This window comes from Erpetoichthys calabaricus, chromosome 17 (genome assembly GCF_900747795.2).
Source record: "Erpetoichthys calabaricus chromosome 17, fErpCal1.3, whole genome shotgun sequence".
NCBI classification, from domain to species: domain Eukaryota; kingdom Metazoa; phylum Chordata; class Cladistia; order Polypteriformes; family Polypteridae; genus Erpetoichthys; species Erpetoichthys calabaricus.
In genome coordinates this window covers 62,535,695-62,557,732 of record NC_041410.2, presented here as the reverse complement: position 1 = coordinate 62,557,732, position 22,038 = coordinate 62,535,695, and the positions used below count along the sequence as shown (strand labels likewise).

The 22,038-nt window shown below is 39.6% G+C and overlaps 1 protein-coding gene across 8 annotated transcripts in view; it reads left to right on the top strand.

Annotated features, from left to right (window-relative positions):
* The window catches only part of spg21 (SPG21 abhydrolase domain containing, maspardin), a 146,558-nt gene that overhangs the window by 10,237 nt on the left and 114,283 nt on the right, over positions 1-22,038 (top strand). For all 8 annotated transcript variants that reach the window (XR_007933713.1, XM_051920250.1, XM_051920249.1 and 5 more), the window contains exon 2: positions 19,707-19,771. Coding sequence is in view for 7 of the 8 variants with exons in the window: in XM_051920250.1 (XP_051776210.1) it covers positions 19,707-19,771 (65 nt within the window). In the remaining variant the exon portion in view is untranslated. The remainder of the gene's footprint in view (positions 1-19,706; positions 19,772-22,038) is intronic.

Genomic DNA, 22,038 nt, shown 5'->3' with positions numbered 1-22,038 from the left:
AGTAACTTCACTCATTTGCTTTCTATTTGGTATAGCATATTGTAGTTCCAAAACCTGTATCAGTTGTTGAAAACCCTCATTTTCAACAACAGTGTACTGTCTCAAGTCTTTACGGGTAGATTGTGGTATTTTTTTGGGCATGAAACGAATGAAATGGAAGCTTGGAGCTACCCACCATCTCCAGTGTATATTGTGTAGGCTCTACTTGTTTGGATGTCGACTGACATTACATTTATGGGTGATGTTGGGATAAATGATTTCTGAAATTTGTTGTGTTACAACAAAACTTCTGAACTGTACAGCTTAAATATGGCTTTGCTATTGTTCAGTTGTTATTTACGGATACACTGGTTGAATCTATAGGAATACAATACAATTTATTTTTGTATAGCCCAAAATCACACAAGAAGTCCCGCAATGAGCTTGAACAGGCCCTGTCTCTTGACAGCCCCCCAGCCTTGACTCTCTAAGAAGACAAGGAAAAACTCCCAAAAAAAACCTTGTAGGGAAAAATGGAAGAAACCTTGGGAAAGGCAGTTCAAAGAGAGACCCCTTTCCAGGTAGGTTGGGCGTGCAGTGGGTGTAAAAAGAAGGGGGGGGGGGGGTCAATACAATACAATACACAGAACAGAACAAATCCTCAATACAGTATAAAAATAAAAAGTTTAGAAGTACGGAGCAGAATTTAACAGTAGATGATATCACATAAGAAGATTTGGATATATTTAGAGTCCTGGAATCCTCATCCATCAAGCTGCCTCCCCCATTTGGCCATTCCACAGCTGAAACAGCGCTGGGCCAGCCAATCTGATGAAAGGACCCGTCTTTCCCACGATTCCTGCGATCCTCCATCAGGGATGACTTTACCTTAGGCAGGCAAAACAACTTGGCAGGTGGGCCGTGGCACCAAGTGCCACATTTGAGTACTGAGAAGAGAAACAGAATAGGTGAGGGTTAGCATCCAATTCTAACTATCATGTTACTTATGTTTTAGTGCTAATGACTAACAACAGAGATGCAGTCTGTACAGTTAATCAGCAGCTCTAGTCAGGATATGCTAAACTGAAGTAGTGAGTCTTCAGCCGGGATTTAAAAGCTGAGACCGAAGGGGCATCCCGTATAGTAGCAGGCAGACCATTCCACAGTTAAGGGGCCCTGTAACTAAAAGCTCGACCTCCCATTGTTATTTTATTAATCCTTGGAATCATAAGCAGACCGGCATCTTGAGATCTTAATGTACGCTCTGGTTTGTAAGTCATGATAAGTTCAGACAAGTAAGCCGGACCTTGGCCGTTTAATGCTTTATATGTTAAAAGGAGGATTTTGAAATCTGCCCTAAACTTAACCGGGAGCCAGTGTAAGGATTTAAGAACTGGAGTTATGTGTTCGTATTTTCTTGTTCTTGTAATAATTCTTGCAGCCGCATTTTGGATTAACTGGAGGCTGTGTAGAGAACAGTTTGAACATCCAGTGAACACCACATTGCATTTGTCAATCCTACTAGAAATAAATGCATGAATTAATTACTCAGAATCCTGTTTATTTAGAAAGCGCCTTAATTTCCTAACATGTTTAAGATGGAAGAAACATGTTTTGGACAACTGTGTAATATGCGCTTTAAATGACATGCTAGAGTCAAAGATAACTCCTAGATTGCGGGCTGATTCAGTAAAATTAATGGGCATTCCAACTGAGTAATGATGACAAAATATTGTTGTGCTCAGCATCATTCCCTCCAACAATTAACATCTCTGTTTTATCTGTATTTAAAGACAAGTAGTTCTCATTCATCCACTCCTTTAATTCACTAACACAACTAATTAAATGACAACATCGGAGAAACTTCATTTGATTTAAATGAAAGGTATAACTGGGTGTCATCTGCATACGAGTGAAAATTAACATTATGTTTCCTAATGAGAGATCCCAGTGGAAGCATGTAAAGTGAAAACAGTAAAGGTCCCAGTACTGAGCCCTGCAGGACACCATATTGAACTTCTGTGTATAATGATGGAGTACTGTCAGCACATTTCTGTACATATTGGAATTGATTTGATAAATAAGAACTAAACCAAGTGAGCACAGTGCCTGTAAGCCCAACATCATTTTCTAGTCCATCCATCTATCCATCCATTTTCCAACCCGCTGAATCCGAACACAGGGTCACGGGGCATTTTCTAGTCTGTGCAGTGAAATAGAATGGTCGAAGGTGTCAAATACTGCACTTAAGTCCAACAACATAATTACAGTGGAGTTTCCTTCGTCAGAGGATATCAGAATGTCGTTTACAACCCGTGTTAGTGCCGTTTCTGTACTATGACCAGTGCGGAAACCAGACTGAAATTTCTCAAATAAATTGTAATACTTAAGGTAGTTTCTAGTATTCTAGTAACATTTTCTAGTGTTTTAGAGAGAAATGGTAAATTTGAAATAGGCCTATAATTATTTAGTATGTGTGGGTCTAGGTCTGACTTTTTAAGTAATGGTTTAATGACTGACACTTCTAGTGTATCAGGTACTGTGCCATGCAATAATGAACTGTTGAAATGTTTAGAATATTCGCTGCAAGAACATCCATTGCACTTTTTACTAGTTTTTTTGGCACTGGATCTAGGGAACAAGTAGTGGGCTTCATTTTAGAAATTAAAGATAAGACTTCCTGCTCAGTTACAGGATTAAAATTACTAAAGTACTGAATGCAATGTGAGACAGAGTCTGCTAAGCTAGTATTTGGTTTGTACTGTGATGCAGAGATCTGGGATCTTATATTTTTAATTTTCTCATTGAAGAAGTTCATAAAGTCTGTGCTGCTAATATCTGTTGGTATTTTGCACTGTTGATCTGAATCATTCATTCAGGTTCAGATGAATTCTGATTCATTAGGAAGTCCACACATCTGATTTAAGTGTCTATCACTACTCATTCTTGAGGAGGACACACCATTTTATGCACTCCTACATGTAGCCGGACCCTTCTCATTCTATTTGAGGTAGTGCTTTTTCCATAGAAAGCCTTAACAGGCATATTATTGACCTCTGCTGAATTAAACGATAAAAACTTAGATAAGCAAAAATCAACATATAGTAGTTGAATAGGATAGAGATTGACAAGATCGATCTTGACAATTTAAGAATCAATATCGAATCATTATACAAAAAACAATGATTAATTGGAAAATTAATATTTTTACCCAGGCTTATAGGCTATGCTTGAAAATCAATGGAAAAATTGTCATCTAATGTGACATGGTATTAAAAGTCTTAGAGTGATTGACTACCGAGTCCTGACCTCAATATAATTGAGTGGATTGCTTGGAAAGAGCAAAGAACAGAAAATGTCAAAGTCAAAAAATAGTTATGGAAATTTCCGTAAGAAGCCTGAAAGAATTTACTACAGGAGTACTTGAAAAATTATACAGCAGAGTACCCAAGGGAATTAGTTCAGTTTATTAATGATTACAAAAACTTGTTTTTTAAAATTTTTTAACATGTCTAATGTTTTACAGTGTTTTGATAAGCAAGTAAACACATAGAGTGGAAGGCTATAGTCTATGGTTCTTTCTAAAATTGTTCTCCCAGGATATTTTCTGAACTTGAAGTACTTGAAGTATATTCCACCCCAGGCATACTACAGCTAGTAGTTTACCCAAAATAAAAAAGGAAAAATTTGTCTTTGGATAATTCGAATTTGTTTACGTTCCACCCCATACTCAGAATATAGATTTCAGCAAGTGTGAATCTGCAGTATAGCAAGTTTTTTGATTATTCAAAATACTTGTGTTTTATGTGACTGTACAGGACAGTTCCCAATGTTTATTACGCAACTTCATATTTTAGTGATAACTAGAACTGTATAATATCATCACGCATGTGTAGCATGTAAATTGAACACCTGCTGTGTGACATGCTAATTACTGATCAGTGAGTGTATTTACATACAACCATAAAACTGGGTAAAGTGAGAATCCCAGTTAATGCAGAAACTTTTTTAAAATTCCATTTTGATGCCGAAGTATGTTTCTGAAGTTCGTCTTTGACGAAATGCTCCAACATCATTAACCTGCACAAAAAAAAAAGAGTTAAACATCATCATTGGCCTTCATGAATCCAAAACAAGCATCATTTTCCTGTGTTTTATAAATATGTTTAGTCCTTAATGTGCTCTGAAGTAAATGACCTCTCTCCCCTTTTTACATCCTCAACCTGAGCCTCCAATGATTTGTGATATGAACTATGGCTGCTGTGTCACTTGTCACACTGTTTCAACATATCTTCATCATATAGCTCAATTAAGACAAAACTGACACTATATTAATTAGTTCTGTTGAAAGACTGCATGCAACACACTCATTTCTTCTTTGCTGTGTGAATGTGTCCTGCAAATGAGTGCTTGCCTTACACCCAGTGCTGCTGGAATAATAAGACACTTATTTTATTCAAGTAAAAAAAAATATTACATTAGGTTATTTACTAACCTCCTTAGTGTTACATTTTTTCTCAAAAAATATATAAAAAGCATTGCATTTTTTGGCTTACAAAATGACATTTTTATTAAATCTCAACTTTCTGCTCTAAAACATGCAAAACACTAAAAGTACAGGGTCAGAACTGTAGAAAGTACAATATTGATACAGATAATAATGATTATTAATAATAAAAATAATAATATGAACAGCACATTGCACGTTTGAGATTCAGATGCATTAGAATCACTTTCGGTTTCACTCTTCGTTTTAGTTTCACTGCCAGAAGACAGATTTACCTCATCATCACTGCTGAGAGGTGTTTCTTAGATGCTATTATGAGGCTAGCAGAAGACGTGTCTACACTGTTGCCCAGGTAATGCTCTGGCCTAATGCTTATGTAAGACGCCTATGCTGTTCCCCCGAATAACGCTCGGCAGTAACACTGTTGGCACTGTTATAGCCAAAGTAATCCTTGTGTCTTATGTGAATTGTGTCTATACTGTTGCCAGAGTGACACTCAGGACTAACGCTTTTAGCACTTTATTTTATTTATTTATTTATTTATTTTACAAACCCAGTGATGGTTGGGTCTCACACTAAAGAGGTTAAAAATTAATTGAACTACATAATGTATGTTACTTTTACCCACAACATAAAGTTGTGAAATATTGAAGCAGATTATTTCGGGAGAAGGAATAATACGATGTCGCTTAAGCATTTGCCTCAGAAAATGTTATCATTGTGGACAGTTTTACCTGTAGCTTCTGAAAGTGTGTGCAAAACTAAGCAGGTGAACATAGTGCAACAGATATGCACAGTTCAGAAAATACTGAACTGTGACCTGATTAAATGTTTACATTGCCAAATAACTAGGTTATTCTCAGAGAAATCTGCATTTGTTAACCTGGTTTCTCTAATTAGTATAAGGGTTTATATGACATTTTTGAAACCTGGTTTCTGTGAATAACCAGTTTATTGAAGCTCATGTACAGTATTTTTCGGACCATAAGGCGCACTTAAAATCCTTTAATTTTATCAAAAATCGACAGTTCACCTTATAATCCGGTGCGCCTTATGTATAAATTCTGTTAGTGCTTACTGACCTTGAACCGATTTTATGTGGTACACGGTGCTCAAAAATCTGTCAAAATGTTTTAGAATGACTTTGGTAAACTACGAAGCCGCACCGCTTGATGGATTGTTGGAGCATTACGGCTACCGTAGTCAGGGGCCTCGTGGAGTAATACATACTGTACTTCAACATACGGTATTACGGTGTGTTTATTAGGACCCCAAAATGGCACCTGTTAAGAGACATGCTTACGAAGCGGATTTCAAACTCAAGGCTATCAGGCACGCAGTAGAACATGGGAATAGAGCAGCTGCGAGAGAATTCAACATTAATGAATCAATGGTGCGGAAGTGGAGGAAGCAAGAAGATGACCTGCGCCAAGTAAAGAAGACCAAACAAGAGTGTCCGAGGGAACAAAGCAAGATGGCCACAGTTAGAGGACAAAGTTGAACAGTGTGTTATTGAACAGAGAACAGCAGGTAGAAGCGTCTCTACAGTCTCTATTCGACTCAAGGCAACAGCGGTAGCACGTGACATGAAGATCACTGACTTTCGAGGAGGTCCTTCTTGGTGCTTCCGTTTTATGAAAAGATGTAATCTCTCCATCCGCACAAGAACTACCATCTCGCAGCAACTTCCAAAAGATTACGAAGAAAAGCTGGCCATTTTCCGCACTTACTGCAAGAACAAGATCACTGAAAAAAAGATCCGGCCAGAACACATCACCAACATGGACGAGGTCCCTCTTACCTTTGACATCCCCGTGAACCGTACTGTCGAGAAAACAGGAAGCAATACGGTATCTATACGCACCACAGGGAACGAGAAGTCATCCTTCACTGTAGTTCTCGGTTGCCAGGCTAATGGCCAGAAACTACTACCCATGGTCATTTTCAAGAGGAACACTTCGCCAAAAGAAAAGTTTCCGGCCGGCGTCATCATCAAAGCTAACCCAAAGGGCTGGATGGACGAGGAGAAGATGAGTGAGTGGCTGAGAGAAGTTTACGTCGGGAGACCGGATGGCTTTTTCCACAAATCTCCGTCTCTATTGATCTGCGACTCCATGCGCCCATCTCACCGATACTGTCAAAATCCAAGTGAAGCAAACTAATTCGGAGCTTGCCATCATTCCGGGTGGATTAACCAAAGAACTCCAACCGTTAGATATCGGCGTCAACAGGTCATTCAAAGTTAAATTGCGAGCTGCGTGGGAGCATTGGATGACAGAAGGCGAACACACATTCACCAAGACAGGAAGGCAACGCCGGGCGAGTTAAGCCACTATCTGCCAATGGATCGTGGATGCCTGGGCTAAGGTGTCAGTCTCAAGTATCGTCCGAGCTTTCACAAAGGGCGGAATCATCACTAAGCAGCTAAGTAACAGCAATGAGACTGACTCGGATAATGACGAGAGAGATCCGGGCATGCTTGATGCTGAAATCGCCCAACTATTTACCTCGGACACTGAGGATGAAGAATTTGATGGATTTGTGGAAGAGAAATGAACTGAAAAAGTGAGTGTATTGTTTTGTATTTTATGTTACAACTGAACAATGTTGAGAGTTACTGTGAATGAGTTGAATAAAGTTTGACTTATCTGACTGTTTTGTTTCGCTGAATGCGCTTTATAATCCGATGCGCCTTATGTATGAAAGTAGACCCATTCATTGATATTGATACTGTAAATGCTCTCAGTATGAAGCTTTAGTATTGTATATTCTAATAAGTATTTGAATGCATATTCATTGTCCAGATATTTATGTTATTACCCATATGTCTGCACTGTTTATTGATCCATCCATTATATTATGTTCATTTAAATTGTTAGTATAAGTCTTAAAACAGGCTACATTTACATCTAGCCTTATAAAAGAGTTAAACTTCAATTAGAAACATTCACATAAACACATACATCGGAATAGTCTGGTTGGACAAGGTGGTGTTCATTTTAAATAACGTTACATCAGGGATTGAAATGTGGCATAGGATTGTGGGTGTTGTGCACAAATGTCATTCCCACTAATTTAGATTTGTAATGCTTATTAGAAGGATATTTAATTATTTTGTTGTCAATCACTATTTCATAATTATGCCTTAATTGGTACTTAGTAATTACTTTATTCCTTTCATTGTTTACATTTCATTAAGTTTTCATGCATAGGATCTTACTAACATGTTAAAATTGCTTTTGGCTTGCACAGGCAGCTGTGGAGTTTGGCAAACAGCTTTTCAGTGCAGCTGCACAAATGACCTTCAGGAGTCAAAGACATGATGTGCCATGCTTTTTGTTTAAAATGCACTTTAGAAGAAACTCAACTAAACTTTCTTAAATTGAAGGCTAAAAACAAGTGGAAGAATATTTTTGTACCAAATTGGTAAAATATTCAGTAAATTGAGTTGGATTGTTTAGTGAATTCGCATTTAGTTTCTCTGCTTTTTATCTGTCAAGCTGATCATTGCCAATTTGTATTTGCATTGTTATGAAACTAGTTGCGAAGGAACTAGTAATCGTCATTTCTTTAAAATGTCTGTATAATCGGTAAAAATAACCTGTGTGTTTACCTGTTGACAGATGTTTATGTACTGATTCAATATAAAATGTGGTGTAATTATTTCAGTGTGTATTGGTGTTTTTTTTTTTTTTTTTTTTTTAAATAAACAATACTGTGATAATACCGAAAACCACTATAATTTTTGTCACTATAATCATTAGGGATGCACCGATATGGGAATTTTGGGCCGATGCCGATATCTGATAATGTCTATGTACTTATCTGCCGATGCCGATATACATATTTATAAGATACAGAGAAAAATGAGACTTGAATTGTCTGGACAAGAATTACAGACAAAGTGAACATTTATTTGTATAACAATTTTGCGCACCACATTCAATCATTAAAAACAAATCATATCTGCCACATTTAGCTGGCTACCTGTTGGTTATATGAGAAACAGTTCTGCAGGTTGTTGCTTTAAATAACACTTTTCTCTTCCTTTTTGATGGAACAAATGCAACAAATTCAACAATAATCGAAAAAATGAAAACTGAAAAAAATGGTATTGCTTATTTCATTGTAATTGTACATTTTACAACTTAAGAATAACAACTTTTGCAGATTATTTACAATCATTAAAATGGCTTCTGCTCAACCACATTTGACTGGCTATCTGATCCTTTGTTTTACAGTCTGTAATATTAAATAGTTTACCACATAACATTTTTTCTTTCTTTTTGATGGAATAAATCTAACCAATCTATAATTTTAAAAATCAGAAAAGCGTACAACAGTAAAGAAATAACTTTTTTCTGGAGGCTTATCATTCTTTTCTATTTTTTAAGCATGATGTGGAGGTTTTTCTTAATAAACAAGAGCATCTCTGCCTTGTCACAGGAAATTCTGTTTCTCTTTTCGTTTATCACATTAGAAGCCAAACTGAATAATCTCTCGCTGTCCACGCTAGTACATGGGGCTGACAGGAACTTGCGTGCTACTTTGGCAATGGTAGGATACCGACTGCAGTTCCAATATTTCAGTGGATTTTCATTCCTTGGGATTGGTGCTTCAGAAAGAAATCCCTGCACCTGCCAAGTAGCATGCATACATATGCAGTATTATATTCTGTGTCATCTTTCATATCTAAAAGATAAATCTGCATTTTGGCTTTTACCAGGGCTGTCAGATTAAGATTAGAATCCTTACAATAAAAATAAGTATATGGCCTTTGAATTGAATGCATGTCTGTATTGTATTTGCTGTTTTTTGAAACATTTTATTTGCTTTTCACTGTAGATCAGGGGCGCCCACACTTTTTCAGCTTGCGAACTACTTTTAAAATGACCAGATCGAAATGATCTACCTACATTAAAAATTATATTATTTTATAATATATTATATATACACACACACACACACTGATTATACTTTATACATAAAATATATGTTGTTGTACCTTGCATAACTGAATAACCCTTATGGCACAATAACAATTCAATACATTTATGGTCACTACAGTATTTGGATTTAATAATCTTCATGTGGGAAAAGGCTGACTCACATAAATAAGTAGAGCCGAATAATGCAGTCAAGGAGGCAGCATATTTCCTCATGTTTGGGAACTTTTTCTCTGTGAGTAAGTTCCAAAACTGTCCATGAGCCCCAGACTTCGGCTAAATGTGAAAAATGACGGCTGTCCGATAAATGGCGATTTTAGTTCCCTCTCCTTTCTCTTTCTCGGATTGCTTTTCGGAAGGAAGTCAGTTTCGTAGTTTTTATGAACAGTTCGAAAGTGCCTTTCCACATTTTCCTTCTTTGGAATAGCAATGATAGATTGACATATCAGACAAACGCACTTCGATTGTGACATTGTGAAAAAAAAATCCTCTTCCAATTCCACATCCAGCCCATACCCTGCCCAAACAAATTTTTTTTTAAATCCCTTCTTTAGTCGATATAAATTGGAAGGCTAACTAGATCACAGCCGGAGTTTTGCAGTAGCTCGCGCGTTTGATCATGCGTGCGGGATGACCAGTGTGTTAGAAGAAAAGAGATCTCAGACTGGCCGCCCTGTATGTCAATCAAGTGGCAAATGCCATAGGGAGGATATATGATAGACTAACGTTTAAAAAAAAAAAAAAAAAAGCAACGCGATCTACCAGTCGATCGCGAACGACGCATTGGGCATGATCACGATCTGCTTACAAGTTGCTCATTATTGCTTAAGAGACTCAGGTGAAAACAGTGTCTTCCATGAATGTGATTGGCTGTCCCACAAAAAGCAACGCAAAGAGAAATAAGACACAAACCGCACTGGCACTTTCTAAAGACAATGTTCAAAAGAAAAACAAACAAAATTGTCAGTGATTGCTCAAACAAAGTAAATGCAGTCATTTTTTTCTTTTTTTCCCCTAGAGGCCAGAGGACCTTATATCCCTTTGTCTATTTTTTTACAATAAATAAACTGAAGCATTGTGACCCTTTAAGTGTTTTACAAATGAAACCAGTGTATTAAATGTTACTTTGTTGAGGTCTTTTAAGTATTTTGTGTATTATAATCAATTATTAGCAGACAGCATTTTTCAAAGTAACAAAAAAATGTAAAACGAGTTTGTTTATTTATGAAACTATTTAGTTAACACGCACCGAACAAAAATATGAAGCAAAGAAGCATAGGCTATGGTTGGCTCAGTCGCTTGATGAAAACTAGCAATCCTTAAAATGGTTGTGTTTAACACAGAAGATGCCGACCGTTTAACTAATGACTAATAACAATATGGGTTAACAATTTAGAAACGCGCAGACTGATCCTAAAAAGTTACGTGCAAAAACAGATCTGTAAAATCCTACAAAAGTGTCCAGCACGTCTTAATTAACATGAAGCCAAATTTAGTGCAAGGTAAAACCAACAACCGCTCTTTTTACATTCGATTGCCGTTTTTCTTTCTTGCCTTCCAAGATTTTGTATACATTCGAATTATGTTAGAATAGTGATATTATATCCGACAGCCCATGTTATTTACTTAAAACAATGTTGTAAAGATCTCCACAGAGCTTTTTTTTTTTTTTTTTTTTTAACTCACCTCTGTTGTCATCTGGCTGTTTTCCCGAGGCATCAATGTGTTCTCTTCAAGAATTTCGTTGTACATTTCGAAGAGCGTGCAAACCACTTCGTCATTTCTCTTGGCCCTTTTCTGTTGTGGACCATCTATCTGTGATTCAGTCGTCTGCATTTCGTTCGATGCAAGTTCCATCTGAGCTTGCAACATTTTGAATGCCAGTGATTTTACATCTGCATCGAAATAGCGGTCTTTGTATCTCGGGCCTACAGTAGTGGCAAGACAGTACATGGATTCTTTGTAAATCTCAATGAAACGATTGTTTACAGCCTCCAAGAGAGCGCTTTTACTGGTTTTGACTCCGAAGTCAGTATGAGCACTTTTAGTCAACAGTCATTTTAAGGCATTATCTGAGGGAATAACGTTAGAAGCCAAGGCTTCAGACTGGCAAATTTCTTTTGTCAGTTGTTCAAATGAAGCAAGGAGTGTGATTATGTTCTCGATCAAACCCCACTGATTAGGCGTTAGAGTTGCAGGTAACTCAAAATCGGAGGCATAAGCCCCAAGGGCTCTTTTCTGCTCCAGCAAGCTTTGCAGCATATAGAATGTGCTGCTCCATCTAGTCGAAACATCTTGCTGAAGCATTTTCGGCTGCATACCAAGTTCAGTGTGTATAGTTTTGAGACGCGAGTTGGCTAATTGTGAATGCTTAAAGTGGCCGACTATTTTTCTGCCGATCGCAATTGTATCTGAGACACTGCGCTGGGATAGTACGCCATCGTTCACGGCAAGCTGTACAGTATGAGCCATACATGGCAAACTTGGGATCCCGCATTCCTCCATAGCCTTTGCAATGTTGCGTGCATTGTCTCGTAATACCCAAAGAGAATGATCATGTAGTATTTTCCATGTTTCAAACATTCTTTTAAACGCTACAGAGAGTGCAGCACCCATGTGTAATCCAGAGCATTCTTGGGCATGCAAGATTGCTTTCTGCAATTCAAACTTGCGGTCGATCTACTGAGCAGTTAAACTAGGCATATTAATAGCACTCATATCAGATGTCCATATATCAGTGGTAAAGCTTATGGCTGTGACATCTTCAGCAAGGAGTTTGTGCACATGACTTTCCACAATCTTATGCAACTCTGGAAGCGCTATGTCCAAAAAATAACGGTGAGTGGATATCTGGTAACGGGGCTCGAGATACTTATGCAGCCTTCGAAATCCTGTATCTTCTACAACAGAAAATGGCTGATCGTCCAGAGCAATAAATTCCATCACCTTTGCAGTAATTGTTTGAGATTTAGGGTTATCTTTATCAAATTTCTTTGATTTTTCAAGTAACTGATCAACACGTTGAGCAACTGCAGTTTTTGATTTTGTGCGTGGTGGCACAGGATTCTCCTCTTTTGCTCTGAGGAATTCTGTATATTTGTCGGGATGGCGTGTCTTCAAGTGTGTAATTAAATGCGTCATCAATATTGATTTGAATTATCGGTCCAATTTAGTCATCGGTCCGATGCCGATAAAATTATTTTAACCCATTATCTGCCGATACAAATATAAATCCGATATTATCGTGCATCCCTAATTCATGAAGTAAAATTTTGGTATCTTCCCAGCTGTTGACTGAATTTTATTGACAAGTTGATTTACACTAGGTTAGCTTACCACAGAGTTGTTTGTACTGACTTTTTATAGAAGAAAAAAGGCTCTGTAATCTTTACTGAGATACGAATGCATAGTCTGTTTATATATAAAAAAAATTACTGGCATGAGTGATTTGAACTGGACTAAAATTACATAGCTCCTCTGGTAACAATTTCTTTATCCCACCTTCTTTTGTAAAACTAGTCCTATCCAAATAGGGTTTAAGTTTTCTTTGTTGTGTGAAAGAGCCAGTTGTCCAGCTAGTGCTTGATGCCCAATACATGCTTCCTCATGAAGCATCAAGGCTCACAAAGCTACGACACATGACTGACAATGAGGTCTGGGGGGTGGTCGGCTGTTTCTTGTGAAGTGATACGAAGCTATGACTTGTGAAGCACCAATACTTAATTGACTACGGGCAAGGGGCATCATGGGCAGAGTCAACACATTAGGTTACCTAGGGCACCTTCAAGTTGTGCATGCCCTGGACACCGGGGAGGTCCTTTATTCCCTGCTCTTCGATGTCTCATAGTATTGACTGCATGGTTCAAACTACAAGTTTTGTGGAAAGCATAGGGCTGCGTAGGTTTTCTGCTGGTTGTATATTTTGCTCCCACATCCCACAAACATGCCTGTTAATTCAGTTGGTTAGGCAAATTTAACCCTCTTCGGGAAACATCATGAGTGTACTCTAAGAATGGATTTGAGATTTTAATGTTGTGATTGAGAGAGAGAAAAAGCTGGCTTAAGAGAAAGACCTGAATTAACATTTTTTATTCAGTGTAGAACTAACAAAACAAGACATTGAAAGGCTGTCAAATAAATTCAGAGGAAAAGGTATTTACAACTTGTGAAATAAAAATTCCTCATTACGGAATCTTCTTTTGGCTGCTTCCATTAGGGGTTGCCACAGCAGATCATCTTATTCCATATCTTTCTAGATAGATAGATAGATACTTTATTAATCCCAAGGGGAAATTCACATACTCCAGCAGCAGCAAATTAAAGAGTGATAACAATGCAGGTATAACAGACAGACAATAACTTTGTATAATTTTAACGTTTACCCCCCCCGGGTGGAATTGAAGAGTCGCATAGTGTGGGGGAGGAACGATCTCCTCAGTCTGTCAGTGGAGCAGGACCCAGACCGCAGTCTATTGCTGAAGCTGCTCCTCTGTCTGGAGATGACACTGTTTAGTGGATGCAGTGGATTCTCCATGATTGACAGGAGCCTGCTCAGTGCCCGTTGCTCTACCACAGATGTCAAACTGTCCAGCTCCGTGCCTACAATAGAGCCTGCCTTCCTCACCAGTTTGTCCAGGCGTGAGGCGTCCTTCTTTATGCTGCCTCCCCAGCACACCACCGCGTAGAAGAGGGCATTCACCACAACCATCTGATAGAACATCTGCAGCATCTTATTGCAGATGTTGAAGGATGCCAGCCTTCTAAGGAAGTACTAGGGGGCTTCGCTCGCCAACCCCTGGCGTTGGGGCATGACAAAGAGTGAGATGTATGAATGAGATATAGAATAGTGTGGAGGTGTGGATGATGCATATAGAAAGCAAAAAATACAGTGTTTGGCACAGAGTAATGGTTTATTGGAATATTTCTTTGTACACAACATTAGTAGTAAAGATGGTGTCCTGTCCTTGAATGAGTCTTCCTTGGCATGGAGCATTTATAACTTTAACTTTAACGTCAGGTGAACGTCGAACACGTGAGAAGGCAACATAAAGTTGTCCATGTCCAAAAACGGGCTCAGAGAGGTAGATGCCAACCTTGTCCATGGTTTGTCCTTGTGATTTGTTGATGGTCATGGCAAATGCAGGTTTAATGGGGAACTGTCGGCGTTTCAATGTAAAAGGTAATTCTAGGTCAGAACTCGTAAGGTCAATTGTAGGAATGAGAACAGTATTGTTAGCATGTGATCCTGTAAGAAGTGTTGCTTGAATAACATTGTGTGTCATGGTGTTGACGACTAAATGTGTGCCATTGCATAAACCCTGTTTAGTGTTAAGGTTTCTTAATAGCATGATTATTGTTCCGTTTTTAAGGCTAAGATTGTGTTGTGGTAATCCGGCCGGGTTAATAGTGTTCAAATATTTTAAGGGGAAATTCAGATGTTCATTGTCGTCATCAGAGTCAACTTTGTCAGAGCTTAGAAAGAGCAGTGCCTCTCCAGGAAATAATGAAATGACCTGGTTATTAATGTGATCAACATTAATATTTTTTGGACATAACATAGTGCGTTGTGTTAAAAGGGGTATTTGGTCCAATGAGATTGCTGTTCCAAATATCTCTGTAACTAAGTCATCGCAGATAAAGGATTGGGGAATTGTAATAATATCTGGGTGAAGTCCATCTGTATTGGTGAGTGTACCATTTCCTAGTTGTAATAGCCAATTGTTATATTCTGGATCTGGACATCGCATGTTTTGTACTAACTGTATTGTTTGAAAGCAATGCCAGTTGTCTGCGTATTTTAAGGTGGACTGAACAATAGCTGAGCGCATGGCATGTGGAACAATAGCCAAGCATTATCTAAAATCACCTCCTAATAAAAGTACTTTTCCTCCAAAGGAATATTATTATTCATCAACATTTGTAGAAGTTTATCAATGGTGTTGAGTAAGTGACTGGATGCCATTGTACATTCATCAATAATTAACAGTTTCGCAAGATGGATGTTATATTTGTCCACATATGCGAAAGCAGTATGGGCCATTGCCTTTTGGTGGCCTGATATGTACTCCGGTAGATGCAAAAGCAAATGAACTATTGTAGGATCTAATGCAGTTCATAAAGTTTTTACTTTCAGGCACATCGTTAGTTAGAAGCTTCTGTAGATATTCAGGATATGAATGTAAAGGAGGCAGTCTAATCTGACCCTTTTGACAACAACGTGTAAATTCATTATTTGTATTGCCAGTTGTTTCTTCTGTGAAGTTAAGTGAATGACAATGATTGCAAATGACATTCATTAATCCCAATGAATTTTCCTCAATAGTGCACTCATTATTGAACGCGTTGTCAGCCAAGTGGCGCAAGCGTTTAGCAGGTGTCTGGCGTTGATGTCCGCGACGGGCAGGTTTTGCTTGTGGCGTTTGAGAGGCGCGTTGTTGCATGTCCAGTATTTGGGACGCGCTATTTTGGAGGTGCAATTGATTCGCCTGTGCTGTGCGAAAAGTCCGTTTTAGTGTACGTCGTGCATTGTTTGTATCGAGTCTTGTCCGTTTTTGTATGTCGGTCAGTTGAGCTTTCTGTTTTTGGAGCCTTGCTTGCTTGTTTTCTGGCAGTTCATATGCGCGTTGTAGACGTCTGCGTTCATTTATGCTGTCTCTTTGCTCCCGTTTTTGTATGTCTGAGACGCGAGGTCTTTCGGTTTGAACTCGTGCCTGTTTCGATGCAGCACTTTGAGACGCGCGCTGTATGCGTCTACGTTCATTGTGTCTGTCCATTTGGGCACGTCTCTGTAACGGGGTTAGTTGAGCTTTGTGTTTTTGGAGCGGAGACATTTTTTCTCCCGGAGTTTCCGAAGCGCGTTGTATGCGCCGCCGTTTATTTTGTTGTTTCATGCGGGTTCGTGTGTTTGGTCCCGTTATCCGAGCCGAATCGTTTTGTACCCGTGAGCGTGTATTCATGACTTGTTTGTTCCTCAGAGTGCAAAATATGGATAAGTAATAAGGAGGATCGCACTTACTGTTAATATGGAGCCTTTTCTGCAGTTGAACGGTTAATAGTGGTTTATTGTAAGGAGATCCACCTATGCTGCATAGTGTGAAGGTGTTGAGATGACGTATGTTTAATATGGATGGTTCCTTTAGAAATGGGGCTTTGGGTGTCACTTCTTATTGATGTTAGTGTGTTTGTGGGTCTGATTCGTCGTTGTTGTGAACGTTTCGTGTGCCATGTCTCGTCTCTAATGGGCTTGGCGTGGCGGTCACGACTTCTTTTTTTTGGTGCGTTAGGAGCTTGTTAAATCCTCCTCTTTGTGTGGGTCCCGTTTCGTGTGCAATAGGATTCGTGCCGCGCTGTGTGCTTTTCCGGCGTCTGAGGAGCGGGGGGAGGATTGGTGGGGCACGAGCGTCGTCTTTCTTTTTGTGTGCCAGGGGCTTGTTGAATCCTCCTCTTTGTGTGTGTCCCGTCCCTTGCTTGTAGGGTGGGCGGGGTGGTTTTGGGTTCTTTTTTTTTTTGTGTGCCAGGGGCTTGTTGAATCGTCCTCTTTGTGTGTGTCCCGTCCGGTGCTTGTAGGGGGGGGGGGGGGTGCTTGCAGGTGGGCGCGAGCGGCTTCTTTTTTTTTGTGTGCTAGTTTCGTGTGCAATGGGTTTCGTGCGGCGCTGTGTGCGTCGCCTGCGTTTGACTCCTTTTTTCTGTGCGGACTCCTTTTTTCTGTGGTCGCGGCGCCTCATTTCTTTGACTTCTTTTTTCTGTGCATACTCCTTTTTACTGTGGTCGCGGCCGCCTCTTGCGGCGCCTCATTTCTTGGGGCACCTGTGCAGTACGTCTTTTTGCGGCTACGGCCCATGGCCGGATGTCCGTGCGTCCATCCGGTTTAGCATTCTCGGTTAGTAATATGGATAGTCGGCTCTGTCCTCTCTTGCACAGAGCATCAGTATTGGCAGTCCAGTCCAATTTATCATCCAGCTGCACTCCCAGGTATTTATAAGTCTGCACCCTCTGCACACAGTCACCTCTGATGATCACGGGGTCCAAGAGGGGCCTGGGTCTCCATCAGCTCCTTGGTTTTGCTGGTGTTCAGGTGTAGGTGGTTTGAGTTGCACCATTTAACAAAGTCCTTGATTGGGTCCCTATACTCCTTCTCCTGCCCACTCCTGATGCAGCCCACGATAGCAGTGTCGTCAGCGAACTTTTGCATGTGGCAGGACTCCGAGTAATATTGGAAGTCCGATGTATATAGGCTGAACAGGACCGGAGAAAGTACAGTCCCCTGCGGTGCTCCTGTGTTGCTGACCACAATGTCAGACCTGCAGTTCCCGAGACACACATACTGAGGTCTGTCTGTAAGATGGTCCACGATCCATGCCACCAGGTATGAATCTACTCCCATCTCTGTCAGCTTGTCCCTAAGGAGCAGAGGTTGCATGGTGTTGAAGGCGCTAGAGAAGTCCAGAAACATAATTCTTACAGCACCACTGCCTCTGTCCAAGTGGGAGAGGGATCGGTGTAGCATATAGATGATGGCATCCTCCACTCCCACCTTCTCCTGGTATGCGAACTGCAGAGGGTCAAGGGCGTGGTGGACCTGTGGCCTCAGGTGGTGAAGCAGCAGCCACTCCATGGTCTTCATCACGTGTGACGTCAGAGTGACAGGCCGGAAGTCATTCAGCTGACTAGGACGTGATACCTTTGGGACTGGGGTGATGCAAGATGTTTTCCAAAGCCTCGGGACTCTCCCCTGTTCCAGGCTCAGGTTGAAGATGCGCTGTAGAGGACTCCCCAGCTCCAACACACAGGTCTTCAGCAGTCGTGGCGATACTCCATCTGGACCCACTGCTTTGCTGGCACGAAGTCTCCTCAGCTCTCTGCTTACCTGGGCTGCTGTAATTGTGGGTGGGGGGAAACTCTCTCCTATGCTAGTGTCAGCAGAAGGATGGGTGGAAGGTGCAGTACTCCGAGGTGAGAGTGGGTTTGGGTGGTCAAACCTGTTAAAGAAGTTGTTCATCTGGTTTGCTCTCTCCACGTCTCTGTTGATGGTGGCACCCCGCTTTGAGCTGCAGCCAGTGATGATCTTCATCCCATCCCACACTTCTTTCATGCTGTTATTCTGCAACTTCTGCTCCAGCTTTCTCCTGTACTGCTCCTTTGCCGCCCTGAGCTGGACTCGGAGTTTCTTCTGCACGCGCTTGAGCTCATGTTGATCACTGCCTTTAAAAGCCCTTTTCTTCTGGTTCAAAAAACACTTGATGTCACTTGTAATCCATTGCTTGTTGTTAGCATAGCAGCGTACTGTTTTTACTGGAACTACAATGTCCTTACAGAAGTTGATGTAGTCAGTAGTGCAGTCAACAACCTCCTCAATGTTCTCACTATATGATCCCTGCAGGATTTCCCAGTCTGTAGTTCCAAAGCAGTCTCTCAGAGCCTGCTCTGCCTCAGGGGACCACTTCCAGTCCCCGGCATCTTGTTCTGTTACACCCATTACCTGCATGTCCTCTCTCACCACATCCATAAACCTTCTCTTAGGCCTTCCTCTTTTCCTCTTCCCTGGCTGTTCTATCCTTAGCATCCTTCTCCCAATATACTCAACATCTCTCCGACTTTGTCAAAAATCCAAAAGTTATCCAGGCAAAGCTGTAATTCCAACGATGTGCCATTTAAGTTGATTGGCAAAAGAATGTACATGTGTTTGTGTGAGTGTGCCTGTGTTCTGTACTCTTGTCCAAAGTTTGTTGTTGCTTTATACACAGTGGTTTGAGTTTGTTTAAAATGGTTCAGGGAATTGATGAACAGGTGTATTTGTAGTGGTCTACTGCACCCTTGGTTTTTTAGTACTAGGTTGCTCTATAAGATTAAATTTAATTGAGTCAGTGGTGAGGTGTAGAAACTATATTGATCTACCTGTAACTTTGCCTTCTGGTTTTTAGCATGTTGCGTACAGTTTTAATGTTTAATCAAATCAACAATTGCAGTATACAGTAGTTTAATGTACTAGTTTTTCCTACTTTAAGATAACCAATTTTTCTGAAAGACATACTCAACTGAAGTAAATTACAATTATGGTGTCAGCTTGTTAAGAATTTTTTTCTGACTAATTTGAATATTTTTAAAGCATTATTTACAAAATTTTGTACTGCTCATATCTTTTATTTCTCTTTACTTCATTATAATTCCTCTGGGTACTTATTTTTATTTTATAAATACAGAATTTCACATTGTTGTACTCAAATATGTGTTACTGGTATGATTTGCTAGAAACTCTTATTTTATTTTCTTTCTAGTCATGGAAGAGATCAGAGTATCTCCTGACTATAACTGGTTCCGAAGCACAGTTCCACTTAAAAGAGTAAGTCCATTTGACTTTAGTTAGATGTGAATCCTGAATATTCTTGACCTTAAAAATGTTTAAAATATGAATGCATAAAGCCGTTTTTAAAGCACAAAAACTTTTTTTTTTTTTTTTTTTTTTGAGAGAAAATAATCATGTGGAATTGTAAACTGTGTTTGAACAAATAGTATGGTGTGCCTGAAAGGGGGAAAAAATCATTTGTACAAGTAAGAAAGAGGAATCAATAGATATTTAGAAGCCTACCAGTCACTGTAGAAATGGATTACTGATTTTGAAGCGGAAAGTCTTTAGGTGCCTGCTCAAATTTTGTTTAAAAAAATCAATAAAATAAAAACCAGCACAAAAATCAAACCAGAAACAGGAAATTTATGCATGCTTCCCTAGGTAGTTTTGTAACCAGATGCCTTTAGAATCATGTGATGGGCTAATCAACTTCAGTCTGTGCGTAATCTCAGAACAAAATGATGTGATCCTTTGTGTTATTTAAGACATGTGAAAAAAGTTAATTATGGGCAACAAGAACATTTTAACAGTTTCTGTGCTTAATTCATTTGGCGAGGTACATTTTTTCAAACTGCATACTGCTAAATATTTATTAAAGGTGTAGTCTGTTCCCATTGCGGGGAAGACTTGCACAACTGCTGTGAAGTCCAAACAAATTTTTACCTTATTATGCGTTAACTTGAATATGCTAATATTCAGAATAAGTTCATAATATCCTGGTGTATGCAAATGAATAAAGTGCTCCAATGCTTGCATTTAACCACTTTCTCTCTCTAAAAAACATTTTGATTTTCATTCCAATTACAAATATCATTTAAGTGATTTTTCTAACAAGGTTTGAATTATTAGACATTTAGGTTTCTCCTCACTTACTGTTTGCCCACAGATGATTTCTCTAATTTTGGTGTGTTTCATCAGTCATAGCATGCTTGCTTCTGAAATGCACAGTCACTCGAAGTAATTGCGCATGGAGATACCTTTCACATTCACATAATGGTCATAAGACTTCAGTAGAAGTTACTATACAGAGATCTGTTTAGCTACTCAGTAATTTAGACAGCTCTATCATGGGATGGATTAGGTGACATAAACTGCTAAATAACTCGACTCATGCAGAGTCGATGATTAAATATAATCATATGTAACATTTTCCACTCATTGTTTAATGAATCCTCTGAAAACAAAGCTTTTTTTTATAACAAAGTCAGCAAGAATGCTGGCATATGTGCAAATTCAAATATTAGTCTGTTAGAGTGCTGTCATTGTGCACCTTTCTTAGACCGAGTCCTAGAACACATCTGTTTCGTTAACTGAGTTATTACTTAATGTCACTCAAAAATACTGAAGCATCTACAGTGCATCCGGAAAGTATTCACAGCGCTTCACTTTTTCCACATTTTGTTATGTTACAGCCTTATTCCAAAATGGATTAAATTCATTTTTTTCTTCAGAATTCTACACACAACACCCCATAATGACAACATGAAAAAAAGATATTACTTGAGGTTTTTGCAAATTTATTAAAAATAAAAAAAACTGAGAAAGCACATGTACATAAGTATTCACAGCCTTTGCCATGAAGCTCAGGTGCATCCTGTTTCCCCTGATCATCCTTGAGATGTTTCTGCAGCTTAATTGAAGTCCACCTGTGGTAAATTCAGTTGATTGGACATGATTTGGAAAGGCACACACCTGTCTATATAAGGTCCCACAGTTGACAGTTCATGTCAGAACACAAACCAAGCATGAAGTCAAAGGAATTGTCTGTTGACCTCCGAGACAGGATTGTCTCGAGGCACAAATCTGGGGAAGGTTACAGAAAAATTTCTGCTACTTTGAAGGTCCCAATGAGCACAGTGGCCTCCATCATCCACGAGCGTAGCAGCGAGCGGAAGCACCGAGCAGCGGCGTCTCCCACAGGCACGTAACCCTTCGCAAACACCCGAGCAAGTTCATCGGAAGTAAAGCCGGCAGCTGACCAGAAGAATTAACCGGCAGTGAGAAACTTGAAGCCGACGGTCTCTGAAGCAGAAAGCACTTAAGTATACTACAGAAAACGGAGAAGATGACATCAATACTAAACGTAAGTTCTATCTGCTCTCTGCCCGTTGAGGGCACGTTTATATGTTTTGTGTCCTGCAGCATGTACAGTTCAGGTTTTCCGGCCGACATTGTAGACGGCTTCACCTGCCAAAAGTGTTTAGTTAATTTAGAGTTGGTCGGGAAAATACGCGAATTGGAGGACCGCGTTAGGAATCTGA